Source organism: Narcine bancroftii, chromosome 4 (assembly GCF_036971445.1).
Source record: "Narcine bancroftii isolate sNarBan1 chromosome 4, sNarBan1.hap1, whole genome shotgun sequence".
NCBI lineage: Eukaryota > Metazoa > Chordata > Chondrichthyes > Torpediniformes > Narcinidae > Narcine > Narcine bancroftii.
This window is the reverse complement of record NC_091472.1, coordinates 302435052-302448533: the sequence shown is the minus strand read 5'-3', so window position 1 is coordinate 302448533 and position 13482 is coordinate 302435052. Positions and strand designations below refer to the sequence as shown.

Sequence of the window (13482 nt, the reverse complement as noted above, 5' to 3'; positions counted from 1 at the left end):
ACCAGCATGGACTAAGATAGACAAAGTAGGAGAGGAGACACCAGAAGATTTTATATACAAATGGGATCGAGACTAATATATGAAGATAGGGAAACCCCATTATTGAAGAATTTGATTAATATATGGAATAAGGTTATTACTGAAATGGCCATAAGGAACCCTATGTTATCTAAAATGCCTTTGAATCAAAATAGACTTATCCCATTTACAATGAATGATCGACTTTTGAGTATTTGGTTCTCTAAGGGTTTGAAGATTGTTATGAGGGAGGAAATTTAATGCCATTTGATCATTTAAAATATGGAATACAGAATAATACAACATTTTGTTTTTAATCAAATAAAAGCATATTTATGAGATAAATTTGGTCCAACAATATTATTACCCAAAAGGAATGAAAGAGAAATTTGATTTGTAATAGATCTATTAAGAAATTTATCTCAACTATGTATATATTATTACAAAAGGGAACTGAAAAGAAATGAAATCCTAAATCTAGACAGAGATGGGAAACAGATCTAATTATCAGTATTGGGGAGAAAAATTGGTTGGAACTATATCAATTATAGTACGACTAATACAATAAATGTTAGATATAGATAGGTTCAGTATAATTTTTTACATCAATTACATCTTACCCCACAAAAATTTAAAATTTAAATTGAAGTCATAGCTTTCAAATCAATATTTTAGATGTAGCCAAGAGATTGGTACTTATTTCACATTCTATATGGTCATGTCCAAAATTGAGCCCATTTTGAATAGAATTAGGAACTTTTTTTGCAACAAGTCACAGGAGATAAATTTCCACAGGATCCATGTTATTTTTTTTATCAAAATTGAAATAGAATTTATATCAAAAAGAATTTGTAAAAATTGCACTAGTAGTTGCAAGAAAATGTATAGCAGTGACATGGAAATCAGATTCGAATTTAGGTTTGGAAAGATGACACGCAGAAATACATAGTTGTGTACCCCTTGGGGAGATAACATATAACTGAAGGAATAAATATGATACTTTTTTGAAAATGTGGTGCACATATTTGCATATTGTAGATATAAATTTATAAAAGGTCTTCCCTAAACCTTGTGAAATCTCATTAACTCCTTGGAATAAATAAATAATACTGAAAAGGCTAAAACTGAATGATTGGTGGTGACACTTTGATAACCAGGCATCTTTCTTTTTTCTTATAATTTCTTTTTTTTCTATCTCTTATTCTTTCTTTTCCTTTTTGAGGGATATTAGTTGAAGGGAGGGGGTTGGGTTTTTTGGGGTTATATATAATACATCATCTATAATGGATTTGATATGGTTATTTGACTTTTTCTTGTATCTTGATATTAATTCATGTATGGAAAATTAAATAAAATATTAAAAAACATTATTATATCAAAAATAGTGCACAAAAAGTAAGGCAGTGTCTGGTTCATTGATTATTCAGGAATCTGATGGCAGCAGGGAAGAAGCTGTCCTTGTGCCATTGAGTGCTCATCTTTAGGCTCCAGTACCTTTTCCCCTATGGTAGTGGAGTGAAGAGGGCATGGCTTCGGTGGTGAGGGTCTTTGAGGATAGAGGCTGCTTTTTTTTTTTTAAAGACATCACCTGATGTAGATGTCCTCAATGGAGTGAAATCTGGTGCCTGTGGCGTCCACGTTGAGTTAACAACCCTCTGCAGTTTATTCTTGTTCTAACAGTTGGCCCCTCCATACCAGGCAGTGATGCAAACAGTCAGAAAGCTCTCCACAGTACACCTGTAGAAATTTTTGAGAGCCTTTGGTGACATACCAAATCTCCTCTGACACCTCAAAGTATAGCCGCTGGCGAGGCTTCTTTGTGATGGCATCAACATGGAGGGTCCAGGACAAATCCTCAGAAATATTGACACCCAGGTATTAAAACTGAGTGATTGGTGGTGACACTTTGGTAACCAGGCATCTTTCTTTTTTCTTATAATTTCTTTTTTTTCTATCTCTTATTCTTTCTTTTCCTTTTCAAGGGATATTTCGACGTGGACTGGGTCATGTTTCCTTGACTTCATTCTGAAGTCCACAATCATCTCTTTGATTTTGGAGATGTTGAGCGCAAGATTGTTGTCGTTACACCAACAAGATGATCCATCATCCTCCTGTACACTTCCTATGGAGTTATCAGCAAACTTGTAGATGGCATTGGAATTGAGCCCTGCCACACAATCATGGTTGTATATTGAGTAGAGCAGTGGGTTAAGCACGCATCCTTTGGATGCACCTGTGTTGATGATCAATGAGGAGGAGACATTGTTTCCAATTTATACTGACTGTGGCTTTCTGAAGAAAAAGTCAAGGATCCAGTTGTGGGGGGGAGAGGGGAGGGGTATAGAGAGGCCTAGAATTTGTAGCTTCTGGACCAGCAATGAGAGAAAAATGGTATTGAAGGTCAAGGTGCAGTCGATAAGCAGCCATATGTATGAATTGCTGTTTTCGAGGTGATCCAGATCTGAGTGGAGAGCCAGCGATATTGCATCTGCTGTGGAACGATTGTGACAATAGGAAAATTGTAGTGGGTCCAGATCTTTGCTTAGCCATTCTGGCTATGACTACCCTCTCAAAGCACTTCATCACCATAGAATTAAGTGCTACTGGGTGGTAGTCATTGAGGCAACCTACACTACTCTTCTTGGGTACCGGGATGATTGATGCCCTTTTGAAGCAGATGGGAACCTCCAACTGCAGCAATGAGAGGTTGAAAATATCTGTGAATACTCTGGCTAGTTGGTTGGTGCAGATTTTCAGAACCCAGCCACGTACATCATCAGGGCCTGATGCTTTGTGAGGGTTCGCCCTCTTGAATAATGTTCTGACATCGCCCTCAGAGAGAGATATCACAGGGTCCTCAGGCTTTTCAGGGATTATAGTAGGCACTGTTTGGTTCTTCTTCTCAAAGTGGGCAGAAGTGGTGTTTAGGCTCATCGGGTAATGAAGCATCACAGCCATCTACAGTGTTTGGCCTTCCTTAGTAGTCTGTAATGGCCTGGACTCTCTGCCATAGCTGCCGTGTATCTGTCTCTAGCTTCCTCCAGAATTGCCACTTTGCCTCAGAGATGGCCTTCCACAGGTCGTACCTGGAATTCTTGTCAAGATCTCAATCCACGGCCTTAAACGCCCTTGTTTTTGCCCTCAGCAGGTTGCATAATCCCTCATTTATCCAGGGTTTCTGGTTGGGAAACACCTGGTATGCACACACTCATCCAAGCAGGTCTTGATGAAGTCAGTGACACCTGTTGCATATTCATTGTCTATGGATGAGTTCTTGAATATGTTCCAGCTCACTGATTCAAAGCAGTCATGCAGATGCTCTTTTGCATTCCTCCATTATACTTTCACTGTCTTCAACACTGGTGTTGTGGTCTTCAGACTCTGCTTGTACGGTGGGAGTAGACATACAGCCAGGTGATCAGACTTTCCAAAGTGCGGTCATGGTATGGCTCGATATGCATTCTTCATTGTGGTAGCACTGGTCTATTGTATTGGTTCCCCTGGTCTTGCATGTGACATGTTGGTGGTAGTTTGTCAGAGTCTTCTTCAGGATGGCTTAATTGGGAAGGCACCAGGATATGCTGTCTCATGGCTGTTCATCACAGCACTCAGTCCCTCCAGTGCCTGCCTGACATTAGCCTGGGACAGAATGTACACTGCAACCAGGATGATGGCATTAAGTGGGATTTAGAGAAGCATAAAATTAAAATGTTCTCATTTTCTTTCCTATCCTCTCAAAGTAATTTATTCCCATTATTGCACATACGTACTTATTTTTTTGTGTATTAAAAACCATCCACCATTCATGTGACTGGATAGTCAGGAAATAACTCAATTTCTAACACTCTTCCTTATTTCTGTAACGATCACCATCCCTATAACTTTCATGGAACCCTCTAGTCTCTAGTAATCCCTTCCCATTTACTTCACCCTCCCATGATCAGATGTACTTTAGCCATTCGACTGCCAGGGATGCTCCTTTTCTCCCTTTAAGCCGTTTCTTTGAAATGCTCTCTTTCCCAACTATCCAATAAGTCTCCTTCTTCGGCCTAATTTCAGTTTTAGATGATTGACCTCCTGGGACCTGTTACATGGATGTAAATCGTTGTTGCTGTATAACTCATTGAAAGGCAGGAACTGGAGCATGTTTGATTTCTCCTTTCTCTAACCATGAGAGACAGAGTGAACCATCCAATTGGATATACCCGAAGTTGTGAACAGAAAATGCTCTGATCTGTATGGTAATTATTTTTTTTGTTACCAGGAGCAGTTGAGATAAATTTGAATCATGAAGAAACTGATTTTTATAAGCAGTTGTATTGATCCAGTAGGTGGCACTCACAACTATGAAGTGTTCTACGCTGATTAACAATGTAATCCAGAAATATTATTGATTTTCAAAGTAACTGTTCATTTAAAATTTTATTTTGGCCAGTAAATGCTAACACAGAGAAAAGTTGCCATTTTACCTCATATCAAAAAGCACTTTGGAGCATTTTACTGTGTGAAAGTCATTACAAATCCAAGTCATTGCTTTAAAATATTTGGCATGACCCAACATGACTTCTAAAGCACATTGTTTTTTTGGTGAAGGAACTATTATAACCGGCAAACCTAAGGTATTTACTTGTTCATAGCTATGTTTTGATGAATTTTCTTTAACACTAACTGACGGAAAAGCAAATCTTTGAAGTCAGCAAAGAAATGATTCAAAGAAGAACCTTTTAAGCCCTGTTAAAAGTGGTTAACCATACATACAAGAAGCAAGCAAGTGTAAGACTGAGTACATAACCCACTGCAGCTGTGAATTCCGTGTGGCTTATTTAAAAGCACACATTTTCCCCAAATGGAGTCACATTATTACTCGACAAAATTATTACAGCTCAGTGAATTCCTATTTTCAGGATACTGTTTCCGTACTGTAATTGTTATATGGTTATATGACCACCGCCAGTGGGCTGATATCGCCTCAAACCGTGCATGTTGGCGCCTCAGTTTGGCGGGCAGCAACCTCCTTTGAAGAAGACCGCAGAGCCCACCTCACTGACAAAAGGCAAAGGAGGAAAAACCCAACACCCAACCCCAACCAACCAATTTTCCCCTGCAGCCGCTGCAACCGTGTCTGCCTGTCCCGCATCAAACTTGTCAGCCACAAACGAGCCTGCAGCTGACGTGGACTTTTACCCCCTCCATAAATCTTCGTCCGCGAAGCCAAGCCAAAGATATGGTTATAAATCAATTATATCTTCACTTGCTTAGAGCCACCAGGAGCACAAGAAGACTTTTCAGGACAAAAAAAAACAAACAGAAGGAAATAAAGAATGGATGTGATGAAGTGTACACTTAATAATTTGGGGTTAGATCCCCTTAAAGATGTTAAGCAGCAACTGAACCCTTGCGACACTGATTGAAGGTAAAAGGCATCTTGTTAAGTGGTGCAAGTTTCAAGCAAGCTTTGTTTATTTTGGTTTGTGTCCATCACTAGGACAAAGACATCTCCAAAATTCAATATTAAATGATTGTTATCCAGTTGGTCATGAACATATTCTCATGCATTGGACATTCATTTAAAGGAAATTGGCAGACAAGAGACAATATAACAAATTAATAATATCAAGAAACCTATGCATTAAATTAACGTCCAAGCTCAAAATTTTTTTATGAAGGAATCACCAAGTTTTTCATACCGAACCAGTGGAGATATTTGCTTTCATCCCATAATGCAAAGGACAAAGTTTGAAACGAGGCTGAAGTTACAATTCATTGAACATTAAGGGGGAGAAATTCACTCTGGGAATTTTGGAGCTCAACAACAGCAGAGCCTATGCATTCTATTCCATTTCTAAAATTTGACTCATGCCAATAAAACAAAATTTGGGAGCAAAGTACAAGGTACAGTCATTATAATATGGACTGTGAAGGCACAGTCCACTCCATGGAGTTCCAGAAATGGATTATTTCAACAGTGATTGATTTCCCACCAACTCAACCTAGAAGTAACTGAGTTCTAATCTCTAGTTGGAAGTGAATCCAGGCCTCGGCATCCATTATAAAGAATGGGACAGTCAGCAGAAACAACAGTAAAATGAACAGTTTGGCACAAGCCCTTTTACACCAAATTTGAACACAGAAGGAAAGAGAACCCAAACAAAAGTACGTATGCTACTGTCAAGTTTATTGAAAAAAAGAAATAGAAAATAAGTGAAACCAGGAAAAGCCGTCTACATCGAAAACAGCTGTTAATAATGTTAATATTCTCAAAAGTTGCACAAATAGGTTTTGGATGTGTTTTGTAATGAAAAGGTTCACATCTTTTCCTTTCCGTATCCAGAATTTATTTTTTTTAGTTTTGTTCTATTAAAGATTGCAGTTCCTCAGTGTTTAGAGCAATAGTGTAAGAAATAAAAATGCTTCAATCATTGCCATGCATATAAATACCACTTAAATACTATAAACGTACAGCATACAGCACTGGTCTAAAATATTTAAAAACTGAACAGTTTTGATTTGTTGCAAGAAATGAACAAATGATTTGCTAGTTTTAACATTCTTGTTGCTTTAATAACTTACACAAGCTCTAGATATTTACATTTAATCACTATCATGTGACCAGTGTCCAAAATCCAATGTCATATTAATTTTTTTCCCCCTCCTTACAGAGGTGGATTTGGATGAATTCTGTTTTGCTTGCATATTTATCTGAATTCCAGACTGCATGACAGGTCCTGCTAGGTTCACTGGCAGGATATTGTCAAAACCTTTCATCATTTGCTGCAGACTTTTGTTCATGCCATCTACCTCCCCGTTACTGGTAGCTGTGATCTGACATGACATCTCTGTACTGTTTGACTCCTCTGTCTTAGATTCATAGAAACACTCTTCAGAAAACTTTGCATGAATAGGTAAGAAAGGCTGAATAAAGAAAGGAGAAAGGTCATAGATGAACATAAAAGCAAAAAAAAAGGTTAAATACAAGTATTGGGAAAAATGTAGAAAGCACTCAAAACCAACCTTGTTTCCCTACTCTGTGGCTACTTACAAACATTACCATAAAGTTTCTTTTCTGGTAGCATGCGCAAAACTTCCAGCTAGACAATTAATTGGGAACGTGTTCATGACAATTGAATCTTTAACTGCACAGCACCTTTCCTTTTACCAATTGTTTTGTGGCAACAAAGTCATTTCAGCTTTCTTGTTTAAATTTACTGTAATCAAAAATTCTTTTCCCTAATTTCTTCAGGATTTTTTCTTTACTTACACCTGAATAGCTGATTTCATTAATGACAGGACAGAATGCAAATATGCATTCCTATTGCATGCACGTGGATGTGACATGCTGACCTCTGTTTCCATATATAGGTTTCAAGAGAAAGCTACTCTGCAAATTGTTGGAGAAACAACATGTGCAAAGTCTTTGTAGTTACGACAGTCTGTAATAAAAGGAAGAACTTTATGGAATACATCATAATTTTGAAATTAATACTTGGGTTCCTTCAAATTTCCAAATCAGCAAAAAGCCTACTCAACTTTACCACATGTACTGTAGCTTGGGGGCAAAATTGGTTGCATATTAGATTACCCATATTACATTAGAGCATTAGTTTTTTTAATTAAAAAATTGTGAGAATTATGTTTTAAAAAAAAACAGTTAAATATGAACAATACTTTTAGCACTAATACTTAAATGCAATAAAAATATTGGAAAAAGGGTAGGACACTTACCGGAGTACTGGACTGCTCCAGCAGGTTTTGCTCCCACATTTTCAAGCGTCTTTCTCGTTCTTTCAGCTCTTGTTCTTTCGTGCTCAGATCTCGCTCAAGTTTCTTTAATCGTTCCAAAGTAGCCTCTATTTCACATCTGTTGGAGACAAGCGTGGTTCTCAAGTTTTTCTCGACTACTACTCATGGAAGATTACACATTTTTAGAAACTGATGCCCAAAAATCACAGCCATTATAAATATGGAAAATAGTCCTCTATTTTGCACTTTGCTTTGGCTCACTTGCTATTATCCACCATCTTGCAAATAAAATTAATTTTCTTTGGTTGTTTTTTAAAAAAATACACGTTTAAAAAAAAATAGGTAGGTAGGATGTCAAAGAACATCCTAATGAACTGAGTTCCGTCAGCAACTCAACAGTAGTTTGGTTTACAGTCGCCAGCTTGGACAGCCTGTGCATTAGTGTGGATTTTCCTGCCTATCCCCGATATCAGATCTGAGTTCTCCCTCATCTTGGACTCGCCGCTGAACACAAGTACCTTCTATTGTGAAGGAGCAAGGCTCTTTGGGCCAGCCAAAGCCAGCACACGGATACATTTCTTCAAATGGAGTCACCAACCTTGACTAAGAGGGTAAAATTACATCACTGTTTTCATCTTAGAGGATAGTAAAATTTCAGCTGAAGATCAAAGATTTTGAAATGCCATGAGTACTCACAATGATTATTTATTTAATATTTATGCAGAATTTGTTCAATTGTTAGGGACATTGATGAGTGTTAAAAGGCTTTGACCACACAAGTTGTCAGGAAGCCATCAAATCAATGCATGGACAGCCTTTGGCTTCTGCTGCTTGCAGACATTTCCTTTTGCACAAATGGTCAAAAACGAAGCTGTGGGCCCAGCAGGATTCAGGCTCTCGTTTTAGTGTCTAATGGAGGCATATACTATTACAATTTAACATTCAAGTCAGTATTTTTATATGTCATTCAAGTTTTCTCAGTCGTTATTAGTGAAACACTTTGAACAGGTCACTTGGAATGAATAGATCTCCGTCATCAGATTCTCCATTCCCAGTCTCTGCAAATGACCGAGCACCTTAGAGGTTTCGTCAGCCTTTATCGCAAAACCTCTTTCCCACTGCATTGACCAGTACCCTTCCTTGGATTCTACACAATAATACGCTTCCCTGTGGCACCGTTGCCACTTTCAATGCTGCTATACCTCGAGCAAACCCTCCTACCAGAACTAACAGCTGCATAACCTCCCAGTGGACCTTCATCTCCCCTACTTCTTCAGTGTATTCAACGTGGATTCACACAGTTAAGTATTTCTATATGATCAGAAATTTGAACTTTTAGCAGGAACCAATAATTAAGAGCATTATACATAAAGTTTTGAATTTTTCCTTCGCAACTTAACTGCACATCTGTCAAATGACAGCAGCTGATCCCAACCAGCTCAATTCATGTGAGACAGTCAGTCACCATCTCTTTATAACTGAGAAGTGTTTCTAATTAGTTATTATTGATGCAAAATCTATAAATATTGATGATGTCTTTTCATTTGATGACCATGAATGTAACTTGACACTGCTGCCATCTGGATCTGTTCAACTCTGCTGCCCAACTTTTAATTTTTAGTTTTCTATCTTAGAAGCAGCGAAGCAAGCAGAATTGCAAATATTAGATTTTTTTTTAAATGTACTTTTATGACAGTTGGCATTTAAATTTAAACACATCCTTAAATAGAAATCAAACTGCCCATTGAATTATTAACCAAGTGTGGAGGAAATTCTAGTGCTCCTTCTTCCCTTTGCCAGCAGAGATCAGATATCTCTGCAGAGTTCGAGGATTGAATAGCTCAGTACCACGTCAAGCAGTGCATTACTCACAGGAGGATTAGAGCTCAGAAATTCTCCTGTGCACTGCAATATTCTTGTGGAGTGCATGAAATAACTGAATCACATTCAAGTCCTTTGTGCATAGAATGCAAGGGGGTTGAAGAGTACACACCAAACAGTACACAGCACACCTTCTGACACCACTTGTTCTCAATTCATCTGCATGCTCTGGTCCACAAATAGCACAAGTCCCTCATGCTGAAAAAAAGAGCACCAAACCCTGCTTTGCTGTTGGAAAAGGGGATTTGGCCTTTTCTGGACTATAGACTGACATCTAAAGCACAGATCTTCTAGAAGTCAGGAGCGAAGAATTTTTCTTAACTTTGTTCTGATATGCCCAAGCAGGAGTATAACTTGAAACTATCAACATCTGACCCAGTTTTCTTGTGCTTTAATGCTGGAGCGGCCTTGCACAAAATGAGACCTATCCTCTTTGCATTGCCAGCTTGCCATGCCTTTATATGGGTTCTAAACAATCCCTGCACTAACATAATTTAAAAGTGAGTGGCTGTCCCCAAGAATCTAAGGTAATTATATTTTTCTAAATTCCGGGTACTAAATCTATTAGTAAAGTTAGTCACATACCAGTGATCACAATAAACCAGTGGTTCTCAACCTCCCCCCCCCCCCCCACCCCCACACTCACACACCACCTTATCCTTTATTTACCACAGAGCATCCTTTGCAATAAAAAATTACTTTTTAGAATACACATATGGTATGAGATAACTGCAGTTTATCTGACCATCTTTCCTGCAGATTGCTACGCTGAAAGTCAGATGCTACCAAGTTTTGACAAGTTGTTCAAGTTAAAATTTAATTAAAGACAGTAACATACCAGACTTTAAAGAGCCTGCAATTTTCATTCAAGCTGCTTCTCTCAAACTGGCTTCTCTGTGCAATGTCAGTATTCCCGACCCAGCACAATAATCAGACACATTTGTAATTTGTTAATCTCCCTTACCAGTCACAAAAATCACCATTTCAACGCCTGATTAATCTCCAATCTGTGTTCCCATCAAATGAGATTTTCTTCTCTATTATTTTTCCTTTATTTCTTTATTACCAGCTTCTCTCGGTGCAGGACATCTTGTATCCAGATTTTAAATTTTCATGCAGAAATTGATCCATACTGCACAAATCACTGCCTCACCCACAATTACTCAATAATTACACTGCCTAAATCATTCCTGCAAGATTAAGTTCTCCCCCAGCGCACGCCAAGTTATTTCACCAAAAAGGTAAAATTGTAGGCTGGCACAAGAAGTGTTGTTGATCTTAATCAGGTTGTCAGAGAAAAGTATTAAGAGGGAGGAAAAAAAATAACTATCCCTTTAGCACTGTTGAACATCACTTAACTAATGCTGCACAAATTCATCAGGCCAACTGAGTCGGAGTATCGAATGTGTTCCAAGCAAAACAAAGGATTGAACAATGAATTTGTTTGTTCAATTAAAAATATCATGAAACCATCAGAAATATCTCTCATTTTAAGGCTACTGGTCTTCACTGACAGAACAAATTTTTACTGATGCGATTTTTACCACTGCATTAAGGATCAAATTGCATAATTAAATTTTAATATATATATCCAAAGAACAGTTTGTTTCTCCCAATAAGCCACCTATCTAAATCTTTAACTGAAACAGAACAACATTTCATCAGTTATTATAGCCACTTCAACCATTATTTTGGATTAACTATTTTTCTGAAAACAAATTAAAATCATGAATTTCTAATTTAACTATTATCTAGATTTCAGCACAGGCCTAATTTTAAAAAAACCTTAATATCAGTAGCTATGATGTAGATATTGTAGTGTACTCATTTCAGTATGTAAACAGTACAACAATGAGTCTTTCCCGAGTCACTACAGCACGTTTTCAGGGAGAGAGAGTGAGAGCAGTGCTATTTTTATGCCCTCATGTGACACATTAATAGTGTTTTACCTCATGCTTTAAAGACATGCTCACTTTTTCCATTGTGGGAACCAAGGAGTTAAGTAATCATGGAAAAGTACAAAGAATGTCAGGGTAGAACAAAATGGATAACCCACATTAGTAGGAATGATAAGGATACCTGGGAGGTGTTGATTAGAATAGAAGATTATGACCCAGACAAGAACAAAAGAAATAATTAGAAATATCTGAGGTATGGATTGACTTCTGATCAAAACAACAGGATGTTCTGGCCTTGGAGATTAAGATAGGAGGTCTACACCTAGATAATTGCAGAACAGGAAATTGCTTGAGATAAATCTTATGCAAGGAGTCTTATCAAAGAAAGCCAACTCTTGGTCAATGTAACAATGTTGATCTATATTAACAGAAGAGACTAGACAGTAGGTGTCAGTCTTGGGAAATAGTTTACCGAGAAGGTGACCTATGAACTAAGGACTGAACCAGAGCTCTGTTAAGCTTTATTCTTGTGCTATGCAATAAACTGATTGTGAAACCGAATACCTTCTCCTATCACTTCATTCAACGAGCACGCTGGACTCAGCCGACACAGACCAAATTGAGGGTAGGGTCGGACACCATTCAGAGTCGGACACCATTCAGTCAAGATCTGTCATACAAGATTTTCTTGGGTGTCACAATTTGATTAAAAGCATTCATGGAATTTATTACTTGTGTTGCTCTTTTTACTTGAACATTTTTTTCTGCATAGATTTTTCCTACTCTCTGGCCAAGCTACTGTCAGAGCATAGTCTTGAATTAACATAACCACTTCCATCAATTACTCAATATAGGCTAGAGTTAAAACCTTTTTAAAATATTTATTTCCTACAATCCATAAGAATTTGCAGTTGTCTTCCAATAATTTGTATACAGAGTTGTCAATGCGACAGATCCTGGTAATGAGATCTTGCATTTGATTTCAATATACAACCAATGTGCCAAATAACCATAATTGTTTTTCAAGGAGGTGATTCATTGAATCATTTAATCCTCATGGATTTCATGAAAGGCTTTGTCACAATCCTGCATAAAAAGCTCAATGGTCCACGAGACTCAAGGAGAGTAGAACCAAAATTCTTTCGTTGGCAAGGAACAGACGTTAATGATTTAAAGGACTTGGTTGGTGACTGAAGACTTTTATCAATGGGATTCCAAAATTATCAGTATTTGGTTTCCTGCTTTTTGTAGATAGCATTAATTTAATCTTAAACACGAGATATGACGATGCAAAATGTGACCGTGTTTCATGTTGAGGAGGAAGCTTATTAATTTTGAAAGCAAATAAGGTATTCTGGTCAGGGACAAAAGAGGAACAGAACTAATCCAGAATAATGTGTGATAGTGAGGCTGGAGAGATGTCACAAGGCGAGAGGGGAGTGCATGATCACAAGTACCCCAAAGGCAGCACATAGATAAGGTGAATGAAATGCACACTTTCCTGGACCAAGTATAAAGTGCAAGATTATGTAAAAATTGTGTACAATGCTCGTTAAGTACATTTTTTTTAAATATTACCGTACATTTTAAACCGATTTTTAAAATCGATGTTGAGACAGATTTTTTTAAATCGATGTTGAGACAGAGGTTGTTATCTTGGCACCATGCCACTAGACTTTCAACCCATTTCCTGTATTCCAACTAAGTATTATTTGATACCGGGCCTACAAATGTAATGTCATGGACAGTTGAGGGAGTATAGTAGTGGTCTGAGTACACTTCCTTGAGGAGCATTGGTATGGAAATGTTCATTGATGTGTTGGGATTGGAAGTGAAGGATCTACTGCAGAGTGGGACATTGAGGCCTAGATCCTGAAGTTTGTAAACAGGTTTGCAATGGACTGTGGTACTGAAGACAGAGCTGTCGTCTTGATCAGTCGTCTCT

General features: G+C 37.8%; 1 protein-coding gene across 5 annotated transcripts in view; it reads right to left on the bottom strand.

The window, feature by feature from the left end:
* Positions 1 to 13482, bottom strand: part of LOC138762185 (mitogen-activated protein kinase kinase kinase 20-like) — a 126908-nt gene that overhangs the window by 60852 nt on the left and 52574 nt on the right. For 4 of the 5 annotated variants that reach the window (XM_069935743.1, XM_069935747.1, XM_069935746.1 and 1 more), the window contains one exon: positions 7741 to 7876. In XM_069935743.1, coding sequence (XP_069791844.1) covers positions 7741 to 7876 — 136 coding nt within the window. Of the gene's footprint in view, positions 1 to 5456; positions 6931 to 7740; positions 7877 to 13482 lie in introns of those variants that run through there. The other variant, XM_069935748.1, reaches the window with a different exon arrangement.